This window comes from Rhinopithecus roxellana, chromosome 3 (assembly GCF_007565055.1).
Source record: "Rhinopithecus roxellana isolate Shanxi Qingling chromosome 3, ASM756505v1, whole genome shotgun sequence".
NCBI lineage: Eukaryota > Metazoa > Chordata > Mammalia > Primates > Cercopithecidae > Rhinopithecus > Rhinopithecus roxellana.
The window spans coordinates 145897928-145924468 of record NC_044551.1 but is presented as its reverse complement, the minus strand read 5'-3'; the positions used below and the strand labels follow the sequence as shown (position 1 = coordinate 145924468).

General features: G+C 44.4%; 1 protein-coding gene across 2 annotated transcripts in view; it reads right to left on the bottom strand.

The window, feature by feature from the left end:
* The window catches only part of SERINC5 (serine incorporator 5), a 121094-nt gene that overhangs the window by 57743 nt on the left and 36810 nt on the right, over nt 1-26541 (bottom strand). For both annotated transcript variants that reach the window (XM_030927211.1, XM_010386010.2), the window contains exon 2: nt 12628-12795. In XM_030927211.1, coding sequence (XP_030783071.1) covers nt 12628-12795 — 168 coding nt within the window. The remainder of the gene's footprint in view (nt 1-12627; nt 12796-26541) is intronic.

Sequence of the window (26541 nt, the reverse complement as noted above, 5' to 3'; positions counted from 1 at the left end):
GGAAATCCTCTCTGTTTTAAACCTTTGTTCTGTTTCTGCTTTTTTCAAGCCTTTTCTGCCTATAAAGACACCCTCCTCTGCTCAGCTAACTGGAACACTTGCTCTACTTCACATTCTAGAATCACAAATAAAATCCAGTTCAACTTTCCAATTAAATTTGTAATTTTGTCTTTTGACAGAATACATACAAAGACAACTGGCTAGGCACAATGGCTCACACCTATAATCCCAGCACTTTGGAAGGCTGAGGAAGGAGTATCGTCGCTTTGAGCCTAGGAGTTTGAGACCAGCCTGGGCAACATAGGGAGGCTCCATCTCTACCAAAAAAAAAAAAAATTAGCCAGGCATTGTGGTGCACATCTATGGTGCCAGTTACTCAGCAGGCTGAAGCAGGGAATCGCTTGAGCCCATGAGGTTAAGCCTGCAGTGAGCCATGATCGTGCCACCATATTCCAGCCTGGGCAACAGGGCAAGGCCCTGTCTCTAAAACAAAAAGAAAGAAAAAAAAATGGCTTGTATTTTTTTAACCTGTAAACAATTTGTCATTTATTCCAAAATGCCACACACACATAATTACTATTAAACATGTCATACTAATTTACTGCCACATTATTCTTACCTAGTCTACCCAGTATGTGGTTCACACAGCCTAGTCAGTTATCTGCAACTTAAGCAAGAACTCGGGTACTCTGAGCACAATGTTTAGGCCACTGACGTTTCCCTTTTGAGAGAGACGGGAGAATAACTGCACATAACACATATAAGACCATGGAGGGTCTAACACATGGAGTCAGCCAACGACAGCCACTGGGTCAAATCCAGCTAGCCTCCTATTTATGTAAATAAAGTTTTATTGGGCCGGGCGCGGTGGCTCAAGCCTGTAATCCCAGCACTTTGGGAGGCCGAGACGGGCGGATCACGAGGTCAGGAGATCGAGACCATCCTGGCTAACACTGTGAAACCTCGTCTCTACTAAAAAATACAAAAAACTAGCCGGGCGAGGTGGCGGGCGCCTGTAGTCCCAGCTACGGGAGGCTGAGGCAGGAGAATGGCGTAAACCCGGGAGGCGGAGCTTGCAGTGAGCTGAGATCCGGCCACTGCACTCCAGCCCCGGTGACGGAGCGAGACTCCGTCTCAAAAAAAAAAAAAAAATAAATAAATAAAGTTTTATTGGAACGCAGCCACACTTGTTGGCTGGCCATGCCATTGGCTGGCATATTGTTTTGGCTGCTTTTGCACTACAAAGGCGAGAGCTGCTACAGAGACCACAGGGCCTCCAGTGTGTACTAGCTGGCTCTTTGTAGGAAAAGTCTGCCTCACCCCTGCGCTGCTAGGAAGAATAGCTGAGGAGTTGTGCCTAACTCTTAACTGCTTAAGTACAAATGCACATTTCAAAAGCAAGTGACAACTGGTGATAACTACTCGCAAATCAAGCAAGGAGCCGGCGCGGTGCTCAAGCCTGTAATCCGCTTGGGAGGCCGAGCCGGGGACACGGGTCAGGAGATCGAGACCATCCTGGCTAATCGAAACCCCTCCTAAAAAATACAAAACTAGCCGGGCGAGGTGGCGGCCCGTATCCAGCTACTAGGAGGCTAGCAGAGAAGGCTTGGGGTGGAGCTTGCAGTGAGCTGAGATCCCCACGCTCCGCTGGGCGACAGAGCAGCCCATCTCAAAAAAAAAAAAAAAAAAAAAAAAAAAAAAAAAAAAAAGAGCCAAAGGAGCAGCTCCTTTGGGCTGCATTCCAGCTGTCCCAACCCTCCACTCTTGCCTTCTCCCATGAGACTCTTCCCCTCTTCAGGGCTGTCCTCAAATGACACTTGGGCCTTAAGTGAACCAAATTGTACATCTCCCATATGTCATTTTTTTTTTTTTTTAGCAGAAAATAAAGTACCTTAATTTATCCACCCACAGAAAGTTTTTCAGATGGGGTGGGAAGGAATGGGGGGAGAACGTGTCTATGAGCTTCCAGTGCTCATCTCTGTGGCTCAGAAGCCGTCAATAGCTGGAACAGAAAACGTCCTCACATCTGTCACACAAACACACCCCATGGAACCAAAAATAAACCCCACACTGATGAAAGCCAGCATGTCGAAAGATAATTTTAGATTTATTTGAAGACTGCAGAGACAGTCTCGCTGAAATTTTAAAACCACACCCCCAGAATACCCAACCCCTTGTGATTATGCTCAGTCCTGCTGAGGAGGCAAAAACACTTCATTCCCTTTTATAAACCTCCCAGGCACCTCAGCTCTGTCTCCAGAATGGGGAGAGCATTCCTGAGTTACCATGTGACCCCGAAGGTCAGCCGAGTCATAGCTGAGCCGACACCCACTGTCCAATATCCACTAATGGAGTTCACATATTTTTAACTTTCAGACACACACAGTTCAGCATCACAGGCTCTGTCCAGACACACTTGCCAAATTGCTCTCTTCTACCCTACCTGAGGGTCAGCTCTATGGGGACAATAACTGTGTGTTACTCAGCACCTCTGAAATCCCCAGCACCTTTCGGGGTGCTCTCCACCTGTATTTGAAAGAATGACAGCTAGGCAATTTTTTAAACTTTTGAAGAATGAGCTCAGGATTACAGTTTAATCAAGTCACAGAACCATCCTATTAAATTTCTATACAGAGTATCAAGATTCAGCTATTCACAGTATCTATGCATTGTTTCCTGTTCCCATCGCTCTGAGGCTACTTTATCTTCTTCCTTTCTTCGTTGTGCCATTTCTCTGTTCCCTCCAGCCCCATGTTTATGATGGCTGACAATGCTTGTTTCCAAAGCTCTTGTCTGTTCTATTTATCTGCAGGGTACTCCAAGGCCCTGTCTGTGGACAGTTGCTTAACAGACGCTTTAGACGATTACAGAAAAAAACGTGTCAGGAAAAGTTTCATTCTCACATCTTATCATTCTCTCCCATCCACAGCCAGACCAATCCTAAAAGAGATCCAGCTGACACCTGGTGCTCCCCAGAAGGTGCAGGTAATGGATCCTCACAGACCAAGGGCAGTAAGTATTGTTTCTAATTTGCTGCCTCCTGGCAAGCTCATTATTACTGGACAAGGATCAAACCTCTTTGTCCTTGGTTCAGACTCAAAAAAAGACTCTCAGCAGGATATCCATTAGTTCAAATTGCTGCCTCCAGTACAAAACGATTTCCCACCACTATTTCCCGGCATCCACTTGTATGGGGGAGGACTCCTTGCTTTCTCTCACATGTTATGTCTGGATGAAATTTAGACCAAAAGACAAAACTGTTTGGAAACATGTCTCCAGAGTCATCCTAACTTGGAGGGGAGGGAACTCAGAGGATTTAAGAGGCAAAACCTCAAAGCCAGTTCCCCACAGGAAGATTCTAAAAGGCCATGGTGAGAATTTTCCCTCAGTTCTACAATGGGCTTGAGGTTCGATGGTCCCAACCCACTTTTAATCTCAAAAACTTCCTCCTTGATAATTTGACACATAAGGTAAAACAGTACCATGAACTCAGTTGCTATACAGAAAGAGAACTTTTGAAAAGCACTCCATCTCAGCTGGATTTTAAAAAAGCACTCCAGAATCAAAGAACTGAGTCAGCAATATTTTCTTGTTATTGTTAATTTGACACTTGTTCTGACGCAAAAGCATACAAGCTGAGAACGGAGAGTTCTACTTGGGGTTTCAACGTGCCTATGCCAGCCCCTGATGCGGGTCTCAGGTACAGTGTGCCCTGAACATTCAACCACTAGATATCAAAGGAAAATCAAGAGCCAGACTCTCCAGCTTCAGCATGAAGACCCGTCATTTTACACTGGGACAAACTGTACAGTATTTTGGATCAAAGTGGAATATTTTTCACTGATGATGCTTGTTTTAAAAAGATGGTTATACCAAACACAACCTGAAAACAAGTTCTATTTTACATGCAAAGCCAGTGAATAAATAAATACTAGTTTTGTGGCTACCTCTGTTTTCTACTTCAGAATAACAGTCATCCCTTGAGCTCAGTTTTTGGTCATCACAACAGGAAGGAGGCAGATGGGAAATGTAACTAAGCTAAGATCGCTGCTGAGGGCCCCAGGCAGTGCTATTTCCACAGGTAATACTTCTTACCACTGGGCCCAGAAGAAAGTCTAGGAAGTGGAGGAAGGATATGCTTGATAAAAGGCATTTACTGTGACTTCTGTGAATATCTGACCAACAAGCAAACCTACTTGCACAAATAGGAGACACACTGGCCAGGCGACCAGCAGCCCTGGGTTCTAATCCCAGATATACCTGGTGTCTCAGTTCTGACAAGTCACTTCATTTCCGGGGCCACAGCTTCTCACCTGTCAAAAGACAGGTTGGTTAAGATGACCACTTAGAACTTTTCTGCTTTTAAAAATTCTTAACAATGGGCTAGGTGTGGTGGCTCACACCTGTAATCCCAGCACTTTGGGGAGGCTGAGGCAGGTGAATCAACTGAGGTCGGGAGTTTGAGACCAGCCAGACCAACATGGAGAAACCCTGTCTCTACTAAAAATACAAAAATTAGCCGGGTATGGTGGCGCATGCCTGTAATCCCAGCTACTCAGGGAGGCTGAGGCAGGAGAATCCTGTGAACCTGGGAGGTGAAGCTTGCAGTGAGCTGAGATCATGCCATTGCACTCCAGCCTGGGCAACAAGAGTGAAACTCTGTCTCAAAAAAAAACAAAAATTCTAACAATGTATTCAAATTATATCCTAAGCAATATATCAATGTAACAAAATTACATTTGTACCCCCATAAATTTATACAAATTTAAAAAACAAATTATATCCTAAAAAGATCACTGTTTTCTCTGTAGAACACTTACCACCACCGTATTTGCTATCTCTTCTCAAGGCAGAACACTTGCTATACATATGAGCTGCAGCCGTTTTCCACTCATCTCTTTAACTTGCTCCTTTAAGGGGCCTTGTTTCAGGCATTTTTGGATCCCTGGAACCAGTACAAGGACGGCTTCCCACAAGGAATATTTACCATTATGTCTTCATATTTATTTTAATTCTTCAGGTTAAAAATAGGAAATAAAGTAGCTCATCTCTCCAGTTTCAGAGTTTCAAACATAACGAATCAAAGAACTCGGTCAACTCCAAGAACCACTCAAGTATTTTAACACTGTCACTGTGAAGGGACTAAAATATGAGCTTATGAATAGCCTTTGGAAATCCAAGTTGTTTTTAAGGAAAGTAGCCACTGTATTAACCTACAGTCACTACACTGTGGTGACCCCAGAATTTAGAAACAGGGTATCATCTGGGAGAAATGTAGCAAACAGCACCTTCAGCTCAGCCTAACTAACGGGCTAAGTGATCTGGAGAAAGAAGTCTGAGGGCAGCTGGGCACATTTGGGAACTACCCAAGTTCAAACAAGGCAAATGTAATATACAACACCAGGGAGGGGGGCGTGGCTGAATCTTCGTGACTGACTGGAATGCAGAGTGGAAGACTGAGACTTTTATGTCCAGTCTGGGGAAAAGTATACACAGGATCTAGAAGAGCGAACATGCAGGAAGAAAGAATCTACCAGTGTCCTCAGCACTGTCCTGAGTGAAGGATGTCTTGACAAGCAGATGCACATATGGGGATAGGATAATCAAAGCCAGAAATGAACAAGCTGCCCTGGGGGAAAGTAAGCAAACAGGAAGGGCAGAGGGCAGTGTTAGAGGCACAGGCAAAGAGGAGATGACTGCCTCACACACACTACAGTGACTAAAATAAAAGAAGATGTACCATTAAGTGCTGGTGAGGGTGTGGAGAAATGTGAACCTTAATACATGACTTCATCCTGAATATCTCACATTACTGGTGGAAATGGAAAATGATGTAGCTACTTTGGAAAACAATATGGCGGTTCTTCCAAAGCTTCAAGTTACTACACAATCCAGCAATTCTGCTCCTAGATATAAACCCAAGAGAAATGAAAACATATGTCCATACAACAATCAGTACATGAATGTTCATAGCAGCATAATTTATAATAGCCAAAAGGTACAAACAACCCAAACGTCCATCAACTGACAAATGGATAAATAAAATATGTTATAGGTATATTTATTTATTTATTTATTTTTTTGAGACGGAGTCTTGCTCTGCCGCCCAGGCTGGAGTGCAGTGGCCGGCTCTCAGCTCACTGCAAGCTCCACCTCCCGGGTTCACGCCATTCTCCTGTCTCAGCCTCCCGAGTAGCTGGGACTACAGGCGCCTGCCTCGTCGCCCGGCTAGTTTTTTGTATTTTTTAGTAGAGACGGGGTTTCACCGTATTAGCCAGGATGGTCTCGATCTCCTGACCTCATGATCCGCCCGTCTCGACCTCCCAAAGTGCTGGGATTACAGGCTTGAGCCACCGCGCCCGGCCATAGGTATATTTATAATCCCAGCACTTTTGGAGGCCAAGGCGGGCAGATCACTTGAGGTCAGGAGTTTGAGGCCAGTCTAGCCAACATGGTGAAACCCTGTCTCTACCAAAAATATAAAAAATTAACCAGGCCTGGTGGTACGTGCCTGTAATCCCAGCTACTCAGGAGGCTAAGGAAGGAGAATCGCCTGAACCTGGGGGGCAGAGGTTGCTGTGAGCCGAGATCACACCTCTGCGCTCTAGCCTGGGCAATAGAGTGAAACTCCATCTCAAAAAAAAAAATAAATAAAAATGAAATATGTTATATTCATACAACAGAATATTATCTAGCCACTTAAAGGAATGAAGTACATATGCTACAACCTGAGTGTGAGCCTTAAAAACATGCTAAGTGGGCTGGGCGCGGTGGCTCATGCCTATAATCCCAGCACTTTGGGAGGCCTAGGCAGGCGAATCACATGAGGTCAGGAGTTCGAGACCAGTCTGGCCAACATGGTAAAACCCCGTCTCTACTAAAATTATAAAACTTAGCCGGGCGTGGTGGCAGTCACCTGTAATCCCAGCTACTTGGAGGGCTGGGGCAGAAAATCGTGCCACTGCATTCTGGCCTGGGAGACAGAGCAAGACTCCATCTGGGAGAGAAAGGGAGAGACAGAGAAAGAGAGAGACACACAGACAGAGAGAGAGAGAGAAACAAAGAGAAAGAGAGAGAGAGAGAGAAAGAAAAAAACGAAGGAAGGAGGGAGGGAGGGAATGAGGGAGGAAGGGATGGAGGGAGGGAGGGAGAGAGGGAGGCAGGGAAGGAAGGAAGGAAAGAAGGAAGGAAGGAGGAGGAGGAGGGAGGGAGGGAGGGAGGGAGGAGGAAGGAAGGAAGGAAGGAAGGAGGAGGGAGGGAGGGAGGGAATGAGGGAGGAAGGGATGGAGGGAGGGAGAGAGGGAGGCAGGGAAGGAAGGAAGGAAAGAAGGAAGGAAGGAGGAGGGAGGGAGGGAGGGAGGGAGGGAGGGAGGGAGGAAGAGGAAGGAAGGAAGGAAGGAAGGAAGGAAGGAAGGAAGGAAGGAAGGAAGGAAGGAAGGAAGGAAGGAAGGAAGGAATCGAACCAGGCACAGAGGGCTATATATTATATGATTCAATTTATATGAAATATCTGGAATAGGCAAATCCACAGAGGTGAAATAGATTAGTGGCTGCCTAGGGCTGGGGAGCTTGAGGGGAAGATGGGGAGGGAGTGGACAGTGTAACATGGAATGAAGGAAACAGATCTAACATGTTTCAGGCTGGGAATATCTATGGCTCTTCCTACATTGGCCTGGCACATTGAGCTCTCAGGGGAGAAAGTGGGGGCTGCACAGGTCACCCATCCTTCCTTCTCCAGTACGGGTTTTAGTGGCCCCTACTCCCTAGGAAACAAAAACTTTCCTTTCTCCTCCCTCCCTAAACACCCATATGGCTTCCCAGGGTGCCTAAATCTGAATCTTCCTCAAACACAGAAGTTACACCTTGACTTAGCAGTTTGGGTCGGCAGGCTTTACTTTCTTGCCCACTTTTTTTCCCTTTGCATTCTACATTCTAAAATGGACCTTTTTTTTTTTTTTTTTTTTTTGAGACGGAATGTCACTCTGTCGCCAGGCTGCAGTGCAGTGGCGCAATCTCGGCTCACTGCAACCTCCGCCTCCTGGATTCAAGCAACTCTCCTGCCTCAGCCTCCCGAGTAGCTGGGACTACAGGCGTGTGCCACTACACCAAGCTAATTTTTGTATGTTTAGTAGAGATGGGTTTTTACCACGTTAGTCAGGATAGTCTGGATCTCTTGGCCTTCTGATCCACCCGCCTCAGCCTCCCAAACGGCTGGGATTATAGGCGTAAGCCACCACATCCAGCCCTCTAAAATGGATTTCTAATCCCCCAGGTATCAAATCTCATGAGTGTGTACCTGCTTAAACGACATAGGTTAATAACAAGAATGACCTGCAAAATAAACAGCCCTTATGTTTTGAGATGGGGAAATGCTCCAAGAGAAGACAGAATCATGCCTTATTCAACCAGCACAGTCGAGCTTTCTCTGAGCCAAAGTTCTCCTGGGAAAGAAGAGTTTCTCTAAAGAAAAGAAGCAGGACAAAGTCTGGCCCAGTATCCCTTGCAGTCTCCAAACTTAAACACAGGCCACATTCTGAAATCAAGGCAAAAACTGGAAATAACTGACAAGGGAGCTGCCCTTGCGCTCCTAACCCACATACCAAAGGCCCACGCGACTCTGGCAGAACGCTGGGTAGGAGGCACTTCCACACTCCCATCTGGGCCGTTACAAGCATGCAGTTCTTTCTCCTCTTCCAGTCACAGTCTCAGGCACTTCCACGGCCAACAAAGAGGGGGTGAGGACTCCAGCAGGAGCCCAGTGTGCATCCCCACAAGGGGACCTTTCAACCCCCGCCCGCAAGCACCGCCTGAGGATGAAGTCAGCCTCTCTTCTGTAGGCCACGAAACAAGCTGACTTTGTGGCCAGATGGCCAGCCCCTTGTGAGGCGCTAAAGCTGGAAAAGGATTGGTTTCACCCACAGGGATCTCACTCCCTATGCAGGACACCCAGCCAAACCATTTGTAAATATGCACATTCAGGGGACAGGCATAGAAACATTTACAAGAGCCTCTGTGAGCGACATCAGGGTTGCCCTTTCCTCTCTTCCTCCCTTTCTCTGTTCTCTGACCATAAGTCACCCTGTGCCCACTGCCACCACCACCTCTAGGCTCACCTCCCAAAATATCTCCCTCTGCTTCCATGATGATAGCCTCCTGCTCCAAAATCTCTAATGGCTTCCCACTTACCACAGACCATGTTCAAACACTTCACCTTGGCACTACAATTCCTGCAAGATGTGGCCATTTCACCTCCCCTCTCCTCTTGGCCCTTCTCTACGGGCCTCTCCCTCCTCTCTAGTCACACAGCCTCGTAGCTAACAACACATTCAGACCAGGTTCAAATCCCAACCCCATCATTTAATAGCTGGAGACCTTGGGTGTGGAATTTAAATGCTGGATATTTCAGTTTCCTCATCTGTAGGGCAGGGGTAATGCTAGTACCTACTGTTCAGGTGAGTACAGTGCTGACGAACTAAGAAAATACAGGTAAAGTGTTCAGAATAAAACCTGACACATGGTATCACTCAATAATTAGCTATTAAAATACTTATTATTACCCCTACAAGTCACTTATTTCACGAAGCCTTTCCTAGCAACACCAGTGAACATCCTCTGTTTCTCAAAAGTTCCGTAACCATCAGCAAGCATAAATACCGACTGGAATTGCTACGAACTGTTTCATGGGGCAGGTTACTTGGATGGTAATCAGGTGTTAACATTATCATTATGAAATTCATGTCCTAAAACACATACCAATGGCTCCCAAATTATCTCTCCCTCTAATGTCTTAATAAATTCACTACTGAGGGACACTACCTATTTGTATAGTAACAGATTTTGTGTTTTTGGATGCAGGGCTTAATTCCTATTAAAGAATAGAAATTTATTAAGGGCAGGGATCACACTACATCCAGTGCACACCAGAGTTCCCACCATAGTACCACAGTGGATCATTAAGCCACCTTAATGGATTCAGAAAATCAACCTTGTTGAATTTACAAAGAGAATACTGTATTACTTAAAAAAAACAAAAGTAGTACATGGAAGATTAAGTGGATGCTCAGAATAAGAGTTAAAACCTACTCTTTCAGATAGAAAAATTAGCCAGCATGGCGGCTCACGCCTGTAGTCCCAACTACTCAGAAGGCTGAGGCAGGAGGATCGATTGAGCGTGGGAGGTCAAGGCTGCAGAGAGCCATGATTGTGTCACTGCACTCTAGCTTGGGCAACAGAGCGAGATTCTTATTAATTTCTGCCTTGTTTTAGACCTTTGAAGACTTCATAACTTCTCTTCTGAATTATAAGCTCCATTTCTCACAAGTTTGAACACCCCACGGCTCGCACTAGTGTCTTACTGAGGACAGAACCAATGTTTCAAGCAGAGGGGAACCCAAATTCCACTGTAGTATCCACTATATCCAAGACCATACAACCATAATTATAAAAGCACTATGCAACAGAAAAGCTTCAGAGGGCCTATTTTAATGAATAAGAATATACAAAGTCCTGTTAAGAAAATGGTTGTTTTGAAATATTTGAGTGTATTTAAAATAGCCCTAGTTTCAAGGCCAGGCATGGTGGCTCACACATGTAATCCCAGCACTTTGGGAGGCTGAGGCGGGCAGATCACTTGAGATCAGGACCAGCCCAGCCAACATGGTGAAACTCCATCTCTACTAAAGAAGGATACAAAAATTTAGCCAGGTGTGGTGGCACGTGCCTGTAATCCCAACTACTCAGGAGGCTGAGGTGGAAGAATTGCTTCAACTCGGGAAGTGGAGGCTGCAGTGAGCTGAGCTGAGATCGCGCCACTTGCACTCCAGCCTGGGCAACAGAGCAAGACTCCATCCACCCCTCCAACAGAAAAAGCAATCAATCAATAAAAAAATAAAATAGCCCTAGTTTCAGCATAGGTTGGGGCGAACATTTGCTCAGGTGTTGCCCCAGGCAATGTCATCCCTACTATGGGCAGCTCCATCAGAGCCTGCTCCGGACTCCCCTCCGCCTCCTCACTTGTTCAGCTGGGAAGATGCAGTGCAGAGTGGTCAGTTTGCAAGGGGAAATGACATTTGGACAACAAGGCTTTCCTCTCCCTCTATCTCTAGAATAAGAGCTGCCCCAAGGGAACATGCCTGCTGCTCTCTCCTCCTGGCAAACTGCACCTTTGCAAAGAAGTCTGCCCTTCCCGGGCACTGATGGTGCCCTGCTGGGTAAGTCTGAATCATTTGGGGGTTCAGCAAAAGCCTGCTTCCCTGCAGATATGAACCACAGAGTCTCACATCAGTTTTATGATGAATAAAGGTGACATTTGGCAACCTGCTGACATCTTAGTCTTCTTTGTCAATTTGCTTAGAACCCAGGAGGCAAAGAATGGTGTTATTTCTTGGGCTCTCTCAAAATCCTCACCACATTCCCCTGTGATCTAAGAGGCCTACTATGGGGGAAAAAAGGAAATCCAAGAAAAAGAGGTCCCACATGTATCTCTATCAGCATCACACACCAGGCCTACTTCTGACCAAAGAATGGCTGAAAATCCACCCCTCACCCATGAAGACACCACTCACCCTACAAGCAACCTGTCTAGAAAGGTGGAAAATGCCCCATAACCCATTCCCCATTATTTGTGAGAATATCTAAGCTTTATCATACTTCCCATATAGGCCAAATTAAGTGTTTCAGCTGCTATGTGAAATCCTGGCAGCTGGCCAGGCACAGTGGCTCACGCCTGTAATCCCAGCACTTTGAGAGGCCAAGGTGGGTAGATCACCTGAGGTCAGGAGTTCAAGACCAGCCTGGCCAACATGGTGAAACCTTGTCTCTAATAAAGCTACAAAAACTAGCTGGCCGTGGTGGCGGGCACCTGTATTCCCAGCTAATAGGGAGGCTGAGGTAGAAGAATTGCTTGAACCTGGGAGGTGGAGGTTGCAGTGAGCCAAGATCACGCCATTGTACTCCAGCCTGGGTGACAAGAGCAAAACTCTGTCTTAAAAAAAAAAGAAAAAAAAAAAATCCTGGCAGCCATCCTATAACAAAGGAAAAGGACAGAAGTGTACAAGAAAAGATTGTATATTTCATCAGGAACAGCTATAAACAAGGCTAATATAAAATACATAATTGTCTGACAAACAGACGATTGTGATGGACAATGACGTGTCCATGATGTGTCCAATGACTGATGGACAATGATGGACAATGGGGACTCAGGGGCTGTAGGGCTGGATGATGAGAGGCTGCCTGGTGGGTACAACATGTGTTGCTCCCAGGTTGGAGGCACCAAAGGCCCTGACTTCACCACAAGGTAATATATCAATGTAGCAAAATTGCACTTGTAACCCATGAATCTACACAAATGTTTTAAAATTTAAAAATTAAAAGAAGAATTCTCCACCAAAAGCATCAGATAGCATCTACACTACTATTAAAGATCAAGCTGTTGATTGGTTTTCCTGTTTAGCCAGAAGGCACTGGATCCTGGAAAACATAGAGCAGGCTTCAGGAAGGTTCAAGGAAACCAGGTATATCCCAAAACACAGGGGGGTACATGGGCCCCATCCTCTAAATCATGTGTTTCCCACACACCCTCATCAAACATCGGAAATAGGATGAGCTGAACACGGACAAACTTACGTGCTCTTTCATCTTGTGAGCCACAGTTGTTGACATCATGATGCAGCAGAGGACGACGACCAGAATGAAGTAGAGGGCATACATGAAGCGGGTGCTCAGGGACTGCCGAATCCTGGGGCAGCAATCACAGCAGAGAGAGCACCCTGCAGATCCACAGCAGCAGGCCAGCTAGAAAAGGAACAGAAGGCATCTGCTTAGAGCATGATACTGCGAGAGAATAAGAAATATGGCCAGGCACTGTGGTTCACATCTGGAGTCCCTGCTACTCGGGGGGCCGGAGGATCACTTAAGACTAGGATCGCCTGAGACTAGAGTTCAAGTTTAGCCTGGGCAATACAGCAAGAACCTGTCTCTAAATATATATATTTTATATATATATATATAAATATGTGTATATATATTTTATATATGTGTATATATTTATATATAAACATGTGTATATATAGAGACAAGCTATATCTAATGTATATTTTATATACACATACACACACACACACACACACACACACATATATATGTATTTTTTTTTTAAACAAGGCCCAGTGCAGTGGTTCACACCTTTAATCCCAGAGTTTTGGGAGATCAAGGTGAGAAGATCGCTTGAACCCAGGAGTTTGAGATCAGCTTGGGCAACACAGCAAGACCCCATCTCTTACAAAAAAAAATTTTCTTTAATTAGCCAGGCATGGTGGCACAAACCTGCAGTCCCAGCTACCTGGGAGGCTGTCTCCAAGAAAAACATGACCAGGAAAGAAGAAAAAAATTATATTAGGTTGGTGCAAAAGCAATTGTGGTTTTTGTCATTACTATATATATATATGTGTGTGTATGTGTGTGTGTGTGTGTATATACATATATATATATATATATATATATGAAATTTGGTCTGATGCAAGAGCTTCTAAAACTTCTGGAATTTCCTGAGTGATAGAGGTTGACAGGAGAGTATTTCGTTACTAATGCTCTTTTCAATCATACCAGAGCTTGTACTAATGAGGCAACTCTTCCTGGGCCCCTCGACAGCTTCAGGATGGAAGGCTGGCTATATTAGTGGAACCAACCATGTGGTTTAGAGGGTTAGAACTTTCAGGAGCACACACCTGGGCGGGGACTGGAGACTGAGCTAATTACCAATAGCCCACGATTTAATCAGTCACATGTACATAATAGTGCCTCCATAAAAACGCTAATCAATGGGATTCAGAGCTTCCAGTTTGATGAACGCATTCATGCGCCAGGGGGGTGGCGTACCCCAACTCCACGGGAACGATGCTCTGGTGCTTGGGACCCTTCTGGACAGCGCCCTGTGTACCTCTTCATCTGGCTGTTCATTTGTGTCCTTTATAATAAACTGGTAATCACCAGGAAAAGAGTTTTCCTGAGTTATGTGAGCCATTCTAGCCAATTATTGAACCTAAACAGGGAGTGAACCCCTGATTTATAGCTGGTCAGTCAGAAGTACGGGAGACTTAGATTTGCAATTAGCATCTGAAATAGGAAAAGTCTTGTGGAACCGAGCCCTTAACCTTGGGGTCTGTGCGAACTCTAGGTAGCTAGCATCAGAACTGAATTAACTTGTGGGACGCCCAGTTGGGGTCCTGTACTGCGTCACACCACTTTACCAATGTATTCACACAGGCCTTCTGCAGGTTGACCTTCCAAGCTACAAGATGACCATTCTTCCCAGGTACCTTGACCATACGGCATGCAGGAATAGTTTGGTGTGTGAACAAAGCTTTCATCAGAATTGTTCTGGTGCTATCTTTAATGACAACCATCAATGGTTTGGGAGATGCCCAATTATTACACAGAAAAGGCACAGTTCATCTGAAGTATTATAATCGTGACTCTTAGACAAAAAGATTTCTAGAATCAGCTAAGAGCAAGAGAAATAGCCCAGAACTAGTAAACAAAGTGGGAAGAACATGAAAAACAAAAAGTTGGGCCCAAGAAAGTGAGGGAGAAGAAAAGGAAAAATTAGTTAGACAGACAGCTAAGGTTAGTCCTCAGAGATACAGCCTAAAAATCAGCTACACGTACAAATAGAGCTGCCTGGGGAAAAACTAAACTGCAGCTGCACTGATAAGAAAGCAGGGCCCAGCATAGAAGCCTTTTGTTCTCTGTGTGACTAGCAGGCTCCCAGGGAGAAGTTTCTTCCCCTTCTCCGGCATATACACAGTAGGCTCCATGGGAACTTGCACAGGGAGCGGGGAGATGGTGAGGGAGGCTTACCTAAAACACAGTTATACAAATGAGGTGTTGCACTTTGTGTTTACTCAAGACATGCCGGTGTCTGCACAGATGAGGAGAGTTACACAGACAGCTTCTCAGATAAGGGAAGTGACGCAAACAGCTACAGAGATGAGGGGAGTTTCTCACAAAAGCTTTCGGATTCAACTGTAAAAACGTCGACCCACTCAGGTACTCCTTTCCGCTGCACAGAGCTTTCTTCATTCACTCCAACTTTACCCTTGTGTTCACATTAATCCTTACTTTTCTTGGCCGTGAGACAACGGGCTTGGATAACACCTTAGACAACATGAGCATCAACCCTAGACAGTTTCAAAAAGGGACTTGTCAAAATCCATGAGCCTAAGGATGAATGTACAAGCACCTAGGGTACTGGGATGGGAAAGGCTATGCCTGCCGTCATCCACCCTTGCAGGAAATAATGAGTATGTAACTTGAAGTTCAAAAGAAATGGGTGCCTTTTACACTGCATTTCTACCAGAGCTTCATGCCCCAAATGGTAAGCTTTTTAGGTTCATTAGTAGGATGTGGGCCCAGAGGAACACAGATCTCCTGCTATACCACTAACAGCATACACATCTTTTATCTGGAGAACGTGAATATTTAATAAACTATAGGGCAACAGAGGATGGTGATTAAAAGCTCAGGCTCAAAGCTTGGCTGGGTTTGTGGTCTGGCTTTGCCACCTACTAGCTGTGGACTACAAACAAGTTATTTACCCTTTAAAAACTCAAGACTCGGCCGGGCACGGTGGCTCAGACCTGTAATTCCAGCACTTTGGGAGGCTGAGGCAGGCGGATCTGAGGTCAGGAGAACAAAACCATCCTGGCCAACATGGTGAAATCCTGTCTTTACTAAAACAGAAAACAAAAAACAACAACAACAAAAAATCAACCGGGCGCGGTGGCCAGCACCTATAGTCCCAGCTACTTGGGAGGCTGAGGCAGGGGAATTGCTTGAACCAGGGAGGCGGAGATTGCAGTGAGCTGAGATCGCTCCATTGCCCCCCAGCCTGGCGACAGAGTGAGACTCCATCTCAAAAAAAAAAAAAAAAAAAAAAAAATCCCTCAAGACTTCTCATTTATAAAGTGGGGGTGGCAGAAGTACTACATAGACTCTTGGATAACCTAATCAGACACACCCGGTGCCAGAAAGGAGTCCCTGTTAAGCAAACAGGGAATGCTACAAGAAATTACCATAAACTGCAAATTACAATAAAATTTGTATGTATTAACACTATATTCTATATAAACCTAAAGCCCAACAATTCAATCTGTTGATAATGATTTGGAAGGAAGTTTGAGACTCTGCAAGGCTTCAAAACAAGCACCAATTAAAATGCTACACCATAAACATCACTTAACAATGAGCTAAGATCACAGGCATATGGGTAAGACAACATAGCAACGGCGTGACAGATCTTGAAATTACAGGCATTTCCCTAGTTATCTCATCTACTTCATGAGACTGTCATTGTTTGAGTTCATTGTCATTCTGTACTATTTCATCGCTACAAATTTTTCCTAACCAACTCTCTCCATCTTACATCCAATTTTCTAAGCCAGCTTCCTCCAGATTCTTCTTGACTCACAAAACTAAGCCACTGCTTTGTAAAAGAAGACATTCTACTCAGGCTGAGATAAGAGAATACACAAGTGGTATCCTAACATTACTGCATGTGTGGGTGTTTTATAGGCCACTTTCCTTTACAATTCCTTCATTGATGTTCTCAATCTCTGATTTTACTGACCTCTTTCCAATCACATGCCCCAATTTTAAACACACACACATACAACTGTCCCCTCCCACTGCTTTAGCTGGCTTTTCTCTGGGCCCTGCCTCCTGAACCCTTTCCTAACTGCCTCCTTCACTGATTGCTCCTTTTTTTTTTTTTTTTTTTTTACTGTAAAATACTGTTTCACTGAATTACACAGGCTGGCCTCAAACTCCTGGGCTCAAGTGATGCTCCTGCCTCAGCCTTAGCTGGGACTACACGCACAGGACACTACGATACCATGCCTGGCTGGTTGCTAACTCTGTTACCATGTGGTCTTAGATAACCTCTCACTGTATTTCAAGTTCAAATGTGATCAACAAAATACTTATTCTATTTGGGAAAATAAGTATTTTGGAAACAGTTAATGCCTCCCACAATAAAACATTCCCACAGCTGAATCAACATTTAAACTATTATCTCCACAGAGGGAAAAATAAACAGATACAAACATCACTGTGAGCCTAATTGGAACTGATCATCTAAAGGCAGACAAACAGCAAAAGGGATGCGTTTGTGGAAAATGTAAAAAGAAAGTCATATTGGTCTAACTCCATTCTATCATTAAAGTCATGTATCATTGTATGGATCTGATTTTCCAAATTTCATTTTCACTCTTACTCTATACAGTGCTATAGTATTACCAATTTACATATGTATATATATTTTTATGTGTCTATATATATGTGTACCTATACACACACATTCTGAATATTAGAATGGACTAGCCTTTTTCTACTAGCCCAAAAGTGATTTATCAAAGTAAACTATGCTAATAATTAAGGGTTCAAGCACATTATCCTTAAGCTACACATTGATATATACACCAGGTGGAAATTCAAAACAGCATCCGTAAAAGAAACATTTATGTTAGCATCTAGGGAAATCTCACAGCCCTGCTGACTGACCACTTGTTTCTGGAAGAGCATACCTTTGAATAAAATGGGTTCACATTGAGCCCCTGCCACCTACAGGGTTAAGACACTGAGCACGTCATTCACTTGCAAAACGGAAAAAATCAATTCCTGGCTGGAACTACTGGTGCTTTCACAAGCTTGGAGAGAAATGCCAGGGTTTCGTTACCCCCTGGTTCCAAGAGGGCATACGGCTTTTACTGAAAAAGTCACAACATATAAAACAAATAAACATAGAATATACAACGCCAAGAGGTAACGCTAATGTAAACCATGGACTTTAGGTGGTAGTGACGTGTCAAGGTAGGTTCATCGATTCTAACAAATGTACCACTCTGGTGGGAAGCGCGGATAACGGGGGAGGCCGTGTGAGCGGGGAGGGGAGGTATACGGGAATTCTCTGTATCTTCCTCTTAATTGTGCTGTGAACCTAAAACTGCTCTAAAAAAAAAAAAAAAAAAAAAAACCTAAGCCTAGTTTTTAAAAATATAAATAAATAAATGAACAAAACAGTGCGTGCCCCCCAATGGCTCAGTAAATGGATGCTGGCTGAATAGCGTATGGTAAAGTCACAGTGGCAACACTCCTCACATACAGTGGCTGGCAATCCCCTCCATAGGACCAAGTTCATGATTGCATGCTATACTCAATTTCCCATGCAAGCACTGAATCACAGAGAATACTAAGGGCGTTAATTTGTAGATACTGCAAACTCTCCTCCTCCACAGGAAGTAACATTCACACATGCAAAAGGAGTCCAACAATATCTTTGGAGGGCAATGCTTGCAATCTTTCCAGAAACTCCTCTCACAGATACATTTCCAAAAAGACACAGATTTAGGTATGAGGCTGTTCATAACAAACACTGGAAACAGCCTTATTTTCCAGCTACCCAGGGACTAGTTAAATGAATTACGACCTATACAATGAAATATTTTTTAAAACAACACGTCAGGTGTGTTAGGCTAAATTGTGTCCCCCAAAATTCCTATGTTGAAGTACTAACCCCTAGTACCTCAGAAAGTGATTGTATTTGCAGTAGGGCCTTTAAAAAGGTAATTAAGTTTCGGCCAGGTGCAGTAGCTCACGCCTGTAATCCCAACTCCCAAGGCGAGTGGACTGCCTGAGGCCAGGAGTTCAAGGCCAGCCTGGCCAACATGGCGACACCCCGTCTCTACTAAAAATATAAAAATTAGCCAGGCATGGTGGCGCACACCTGCAGTCCCAGCTTCTGAGTAGACTGAGGCACGAGAATCGCTTGAACCTAGGAAGCAGAGGTTGCAGTGAGCCGAGATTACACTCCAGCCTGGGTGACACAGCCAGACTCTGTCTCAACAAAAAAGGTACTTAAAAGGTAAATACGACCACTGGGGTGGTCCTTAATCCAACAGGACTGCTTCTTAGAAGAGGAGGACACACACACAGGGACGGCACAGCAACACAGTGGCCGTCTACAAGCCAAGGAGAGAGGCCTCAGAAGAAAGCAACCCTGCACACACTCTTAGACTTCTGGCCTCCACAAGTGAGAAGCTGAATTTTCTGTGGGGTAAGCCACCCAGTCAGTGTTACTTTGTTATGGTGGCCCCAGCCAACTAACACAGGTAGTATGGCCTACTATTGCATATCTATGTACATACACATATGTGTAGATAGATATAAGACCACTAACACTGACTACCTGAGGAACAGGCCTAGGGGAGGGACAGGGAACATCCATTATACTTATTGTTCTGCTCTCCTGGTTGGGTTTTTAACATGTGCATGTATTACTCTTATAGTTAAAAACTGAAGAAAACTGACTACTTGAGAAAAGTAAACTGTGTGTGGTGGCTCATGCCTGTAATCCCAAAACTCTGGGAGGCACCCAGCACTGGGTGGGCGGATCACTTGAGCTCAGGATTTCGAGCCCAGCCGGGCCAACATGGCGAAACCCCATCTCTACAAAAAATACGAAAATCAGCCAGGCGTGGTGGTGCATGCCGGTGGTCCCAGCTACTTGGGAGGCTGAGGCAGGAGGATTGCCTCCCGCGTAGCTGGGACCACAGGTCGAGGCTGCAGTGAGCAGAGATTGCACCACTGCACTCTGGTCTAGGCCACAGAGATCCTGTCTCAAAAAAGAAATAAAATAAAAGCAACTAAGCTGAACGATAGTGATATAAAAGCATTTGCAAATGTGGTATTGCTGTTAGGTTGGGCTTTTCCTTTCTGAAGAAGCATCCTCTCCCCCAAACATACTGCAAAGGAAAATCTTTCGAAGAGCCTGGCACACCCTCCCTCCAACCGCAGGAATGGTAAAGGCTTTTCTAAATAGGAGGTGCTTTGTTCTTGCCGGGGCAAAGAATCAAAATGGAAGGATAAGCTGGCTCTTGCTTATCTTACCTGAAGCTGGGACTCCCACTTACTGTTATTTTTCTTCTCCAATCCAAGGACCAGCCCTGCAACACACACACACACTACAAAAAATAAATATGTCTCCCTCTCTGTCCTCCGCACCGGCCTTGCGCACAGATGGTCCTTTCAAGGATTGATCTAGGTGTGTGAGGAAATGCTCACAGAAACATGAGCTAGGGCTGGTAGTAACTTCCAAGTACTTCTTCTGTTAAATTAAAAAGCACAATACCTTCATTACCTAGAATTTCCAGTTGGCAACAAGAAGGCCAAACATATTCCAAAATCAGCATGCACACACACACAACACATGCACCTTAATCATAAAAGGGTCTCTGTCTCCCTCTCTCAAGTCTTACTGTCACAGTTCCAAAGGCCTGACTACCAGGTTCTTAAACCACAGCAACCAAGAGGACAAACTGCTGGGGAGAACCAGGGAAGCTGGACTCAACTCTAGCGAAGTGACCTGCCCTTCTGGGTCTTAGCTGTCATCACCTGTAAGTCGAAGAAGCCCAGGTAGACGATGGGTGGTAGATCAACAGGTGTCATCTCACATCCAACGGATGGGCAGTGGCTGCCTGAAACTGTGCTGAGGAGGATTCCTAAGGCGGAATGTTTCAGCAGGGAAAGTGCAGTGATCACTTGGTACCATCTGCCACAGGCATGGAAAGACAGCATGGTGGCATCACACCACACTCCTGTCAACCCTGCAAGAGGTAACTGGATATCCTTAGCATCCATAACTTCTTAGATGTTGAAAAACAAACTGCAACGGGCAAGCACGATGAGTCAACCCCACAGCAAGGAGAGAAAAACAACCAAAAGGAGAAGCCAGAACTAAAAAGTGGAGCAGCGGTAAGCTCTTTAAGCACCCCACATGTGAGACAAAATGGCAAATGTAAGAAGCCACATTTGCTTGTTCTGCTTGCCTGCAGAATTTTACAAAATCCCTTATCAGCAGAATTCCACAAAGCCCCTGGCTCTGACTGAGTACAGCCCTCCAGAAGAACGCCCTGAAGATGACCAGCAGCACACAGCATGGGTTGCCAAGTCTCTTGCCTGAATCAGATAAGTTCAATGACCCTAGGCCTTGCCTCTTTTCTGTACATATCTGACAGGATTAATGACTATGCCTCTATCATCTATAACCACATGTACTCTTGCACCCAAACCTTGATGAGATCTTGCTCTAATCTAACTTCGAGCACATCTATTGTAACATCTGTGCACTGGAAGAGCTGCCATCACTTGTCTATAAACTGCGGGCTGAAACTCTGGCTTGGAGCAGTCTAACAGAAACTCTCTGAAAGACTATCGGTTGCAATCTTCAGCAAGACTTCTGAATAAACTAGGTGGGTTTGAAAGCCTGATTTTTCTTTAGCTGACACACCAGTAATGTAAGCATCGCTCTATTGCTGCACGGTCTATGTTCTGCATGGTACCAGCTCACACACGGCAGTGTGACCACTCATATTCATGACAACGGCCCAGGCAGCACATATGTTCTGTTACCTTCATTCCACTTAGGAATGAAAGAAGTATACTAAGCAAATAAGTGCTTAGGACACTCTGTCACAAGTATGATCCCAAAGGTGGGTCACATTTTTTAGCTTCAGTGCTTGAGTTTTGGGGAGCATGAACCCCTTGGCCATGTGGAAACCAACTATTCTGAAGGACTTGCTCCTCAACGGGGCTGGACAGCCAAGTTGGCTTTCGTGTGTCTAAACTAAGTCCAAACCGTAAAAGGAAGTGTGACACCACCCTTCATTCAGTCCCTTTTCCTATTTCTGGAAATACAGGAGACATAGCAAAGCTAAGGAAAGACATTAAGAGTTTTCTGTGAGCTACAAAAATTATAATACTGCTCCCTAATAAACAGCAGTGGGATGAGGCACAGTGGGGAAGTTCCTCAAATATTGAAGCTGACCAAGCTGTTAGAACTCAGGTGTTCCTGGGCATGCTGGGAGGTTGTAGTACCAAGGAAACAGAAGAAATGCATTAAAAACATAAAACTAGGTTCACAGTTTTTCATTCAAGTAAACAACACTGCATCTTTTAACTACAGAGTTCCACATCTTTCAGTAATACATAATACTACCCATGCCGTGTGAGGTATGGGTAGTATTCCTTCTCTTTTGAAGCTTTAGGGTTACCTTTGAGTCAACTGTGATGTGCAGAAGAAATGAACAATTCTCTTCTTTGAAGAGCAACATTCATTGAAATTCTGGACCCAACAACCAACATTGTGCGGCTTCATCTTCCCATCTCAAGCTCAGAAATAGCTTCCACTGAACTTAGACCCTTCTTCCCACTGCAAGAGGGCAGTGGTGGGGTGGGGAGTGGGGGTGGGGAGGTGTTGGCAAACCCTCCCTCTTGGCACCACAGTGCCAGGTACTGTCCTTTACTGATAGCTATCCAATGGCATGGTGCAACTTAAAAGCTAGGAGAACAAGCACAAAAATTCCTCTGCTCAATAAAGGAGTGTTTTACTGAACAGTGTAACTGCAGGTGGTTCCTAATTCACAAATGGTTGTAATCTAGAAAACTCAACACATACACATGTGGTTTATCTGAGGCTTACAGTGGCTTTCCCCCATACAAAAGAATACATGGCAACCTATGAAAGCTTACTAAATCAGCCAGGTGCGGTGGCTCACGCCTGTAATCCCAGCATTTGGGAGGCCGAGGCAGGTAGATCACTCAAGGTCAGGAGTTTTGAGACCAGCCTGGACAACATGGTGAAACCCTGTCTCTACTAAAAATACAAAAAATTAGCCAGATGTGGTGGTGGGTGCTTGTAATCCCAGCTACTCAGGAGGCTGAGGCAGGAGAATCGCTTGAACCCGGGAGGCGGAGGTTGCAGTGAGCCAAGATCGCGCCACTGTACTCCAGCCTGGACAACAGGGCAAGACTCCATCTCAAAAAAAAAAAAAAAAAAAAGAAAGAAAGAAAGTTTACCGAATCCATAATAATATTAGCTAGCAATAGTTAACACTTATTAAGCTCTTACTGTCTGCAAGGCACAACAATTATTATGTGTTACAATCATCCCTATTTTACAGAGATGAGACCAGGGCTCAGAGAGGGTAAACGGCAGCTTAAGATCACAGAATCGGCAAGTACTAGACTTAATTAAATCTGGTAGGCTCTTTGCCATTCTTCTCCACTTACTGCTGGCATAAGCGCGTGAACAAGACAGGTAACACTGGCCTGAAACTGGCTTCAAATCTCGGTTTCCTACAGGAGGGAGACAGGCTACACTGGAAAAAGGAAACAATTTTTCTTCCCTGCCCCTGTGTGTACGGTAACCATTCAGCAAGTATAAGAAGAGGTCACTTCCCTTTCTGTGCCCCTTCCTGTCTCCCATGCAAACTCTGGCCTCAGTGAACATGGATGGCTTCTTCCAGTGTCTTGCCCCAAGCAGCTCAACCACCCCTATCACCAAGCTCCCTGCCTCACCAAAGCCTACCCCATATTAAAAGCCCTATTCCTAATTCTATGGAAATAGCCAAGCCATCCATTCAGTCAGCTAATATTTACTATACTATACATGTGCTATGTGTTTTGTCAATTCCTGGGAATGACGCAGTAAACAAGAGACCTTGATTCTACACTCTCTAAGCAAGAAAACAAAGATATACATAAGATGACCATCTACATGACATCTATTACACATCTATTACATGTGGTTTATGAGAAGAAACCTAGATGTCCAATAAAAAGATTAAGATTTAAGATCAGTTAAATTATGGAAGGTTCATATTATAGAATATAATACACCCACTGAAATGATTATATAGGTTATACAGAAAAATTTATGGCCATGGAAAGACATCCACACTGTATAAACTAAAAATAGTTAATATAATAGTGTAGCGTATGAAAGGATTTTGGGTAAAAATATAACAAGACATAGATCAGCACTAACAACAAGAAAACACAAACTAGAAGGATATACCAGTACATCAACAGTAGTAAACAGAGTTGTAGAATTATGAGTGATTATGCTCTTCTGTATTTTCTGAACTTTCTGCAACAAGCATACATCTTATAATTAGAAAAACATTACAGGTTTCTATTTTGGAAGAAAGCAAAACATTCCTGTTCTACCTCATAGGTGGTAAGCCCTCAAATATTTGTGAAATGCATCAGCCAATGAGTAAATCAAACCCTACTTCAGCTATGTCATTGGAAGAAAACAGCCAGAGTGAACTATCACCATAAAAAAAAAAAAAAAAAGAAACATTAAAAAAAGAAAAAGAAAAATGTACTGTACTATACCCTTAAAAATATTTGGGCCAGGAGCAGTGGCTCATGCCTTTAATCCCAGCACTTTGGGAGGCCGAGGTGGGCGGATCACTTGAGGCCATGAGTTGGAGACCAGACAGACCAACATGGTGAAACCCTGTCTCTACTAAAAATACAAAATTAGCCGGGTGAAGTGGCACACATCTGTAATCCCAGCTACCTGGGGGGCTGAGGCAGGAGAATTGCTTAAATCCATGAGGGAGAGGTTGCAGTGAGCCAAGATCATGCCACTCCACTCCAGCCTGGGCAACGAGAGCAAAACTCCATCTCAAAAAAATAGTTAAGATGGTAAATTTTATGTATGTGTTTTTTATCCTGCAAGAAAAAAAAATTTCCTTAAGCCTTGTAAAACTTTTTAGAGTTTCACTGAAGTAAATAAAACAACACTTGGTAGAATTTGAAGCAATTAAAAATAAAATGAAAAAAACAGCTATCGATATGGCTTGGATTTGTGTCTGCACCGAAAGCTCATGTTGAATTGTAATCCCTAATGTTGGAGATGGGGCCTGGTGGGAGGTGACTGGATCATGGCAGAAGATTTCTGATGAATGGTTTACCACCATCCACTTGGTATTGTTCTCACAACAGGGAGTGTGTTCTCATGAGATCTGGTCGTCTAAAAGTGTGTGACATCTCCCTACTCTCTCTCTCTCTCTTGCTTCTGCTCCTGTCATGTAAGACACCTGCTCCTCCTTTGCCTTCTGCCATGATTGGAAGCTTCCTGAGGCCTCCCCCAAAGCAGAACCTGCTATGCTTCCTGTACAGCTTGCAGAATGGTGACCCATTTAAATCTCTTTTCTTTATAAATGACCCAGTCTCGGGTATTTCTTTATAGCAATGCAAGAACAGATTAATACGGCTACCTAAAAGTTCAAGAAGTTAGAGAAACAGAAAGCTGTATATCTGCCTAGCCTTGAAATATGCTCTTATAGTTCCTTTATCTGGGTTTCTTAAATTTTATTTTGAGTTCATTGAATCCTCTAAAGCACCAAGGCTTTCATCATCATGCCCATAACTGTGGCAGCAGGATTGTAAGGACTGTGAGAGACGAGTGTCTGGCAAGTGGTTTCTCAAACAAGTTTCAACATACTAGAGCTGTGTTATTTTCCACGTTGAACATTTCCGTGAAACGAACAGTCAAGGGTCAACTTAGTATCTCCAGCCATCAGAACCAAGTCTGAAATGGGCAAGAACAGGCTATGAACACATACAAAGCCAGCAACCAGCTTTGGGGTTACAATGGAATCTGAGACAAAGATGTTCCCCTTTTTTGGAGTCTCCTTCTCAGGAGGTTAGGGTTACTTTCAGCACCAGAAGAATGTTTATCAAGTCCTCTGTTCTCAGACAGCAGTGGGATTATTTGAATCGTTCCATCATACCACCCTCTCTCTACCTTAAAATAAAAAATATCATATCACACTTAATACATTTTAGCAGGTTGGTGAGATCTATAAGGTTTGAGGTTGAAGGGTAATCAACATCCCTTTTGACAGCTCAACAGAAAACAAACGTTCCTGAGGGGCAGATCCTTCAGAGCAGGGTTTCTATGACTCAACACTATTAACCAGGGGCCAGAAAATTCTTTCTCTTGGGGGGCTGTCCTGTACACTGGATGCTGATGTTCAGCAGCATCCCTCCCTGCCTCTACCCACTAGATGCCAGTTGCAACTCTCCCACTCCCCTGCAAGACGTGATAATCAGAAACGTCTCCAGACAATGGCTCCCCAGTTAAGAGCACTGAGTTAGGGGTGAAGAGCAAGAGACATCTCCACAGTCAGACTGTCGGGGTTCACCACCTTCAGTCTGAACACAGGAGAGCATGCTAGCAACTTATGTGTGTGAGAACACTTGCTGGAAAGCTAAAGCCGTCTTTACACCTTCATTTCCACTGAGGAAAAAACAAGAGCTGTTGGAACATTCATTGGCACCCACTGAAGCAACAAATACCTGTGGCAGGACAGGGCTGAAAAAGGTAAGTTAAGTAAGTTCTAGAAGAAAAAGGTATAAGAAAATGTAACCTTGAAACTCAAGACAGAGAAGTGTAGGAGAATGGGAGAAAACAAAAGTACTTATTGGGTTTTAAATTTTTTTTTATATTAGTTTTAGGGCTGGGCACAGTGGCTCCTGCCTGTAATCCCAGCACTTTGGGAGGCCGAGGTGTGTCGATCACTTGAGTCCAGAAGTTTGAGACGAGCCTGGGTAACATAGTGAGACACTGTCTCTACAAAAAAATACAAAAATTAGCCAGGCATGGTGACACAAGCCTGCAGTCCTGGCTAC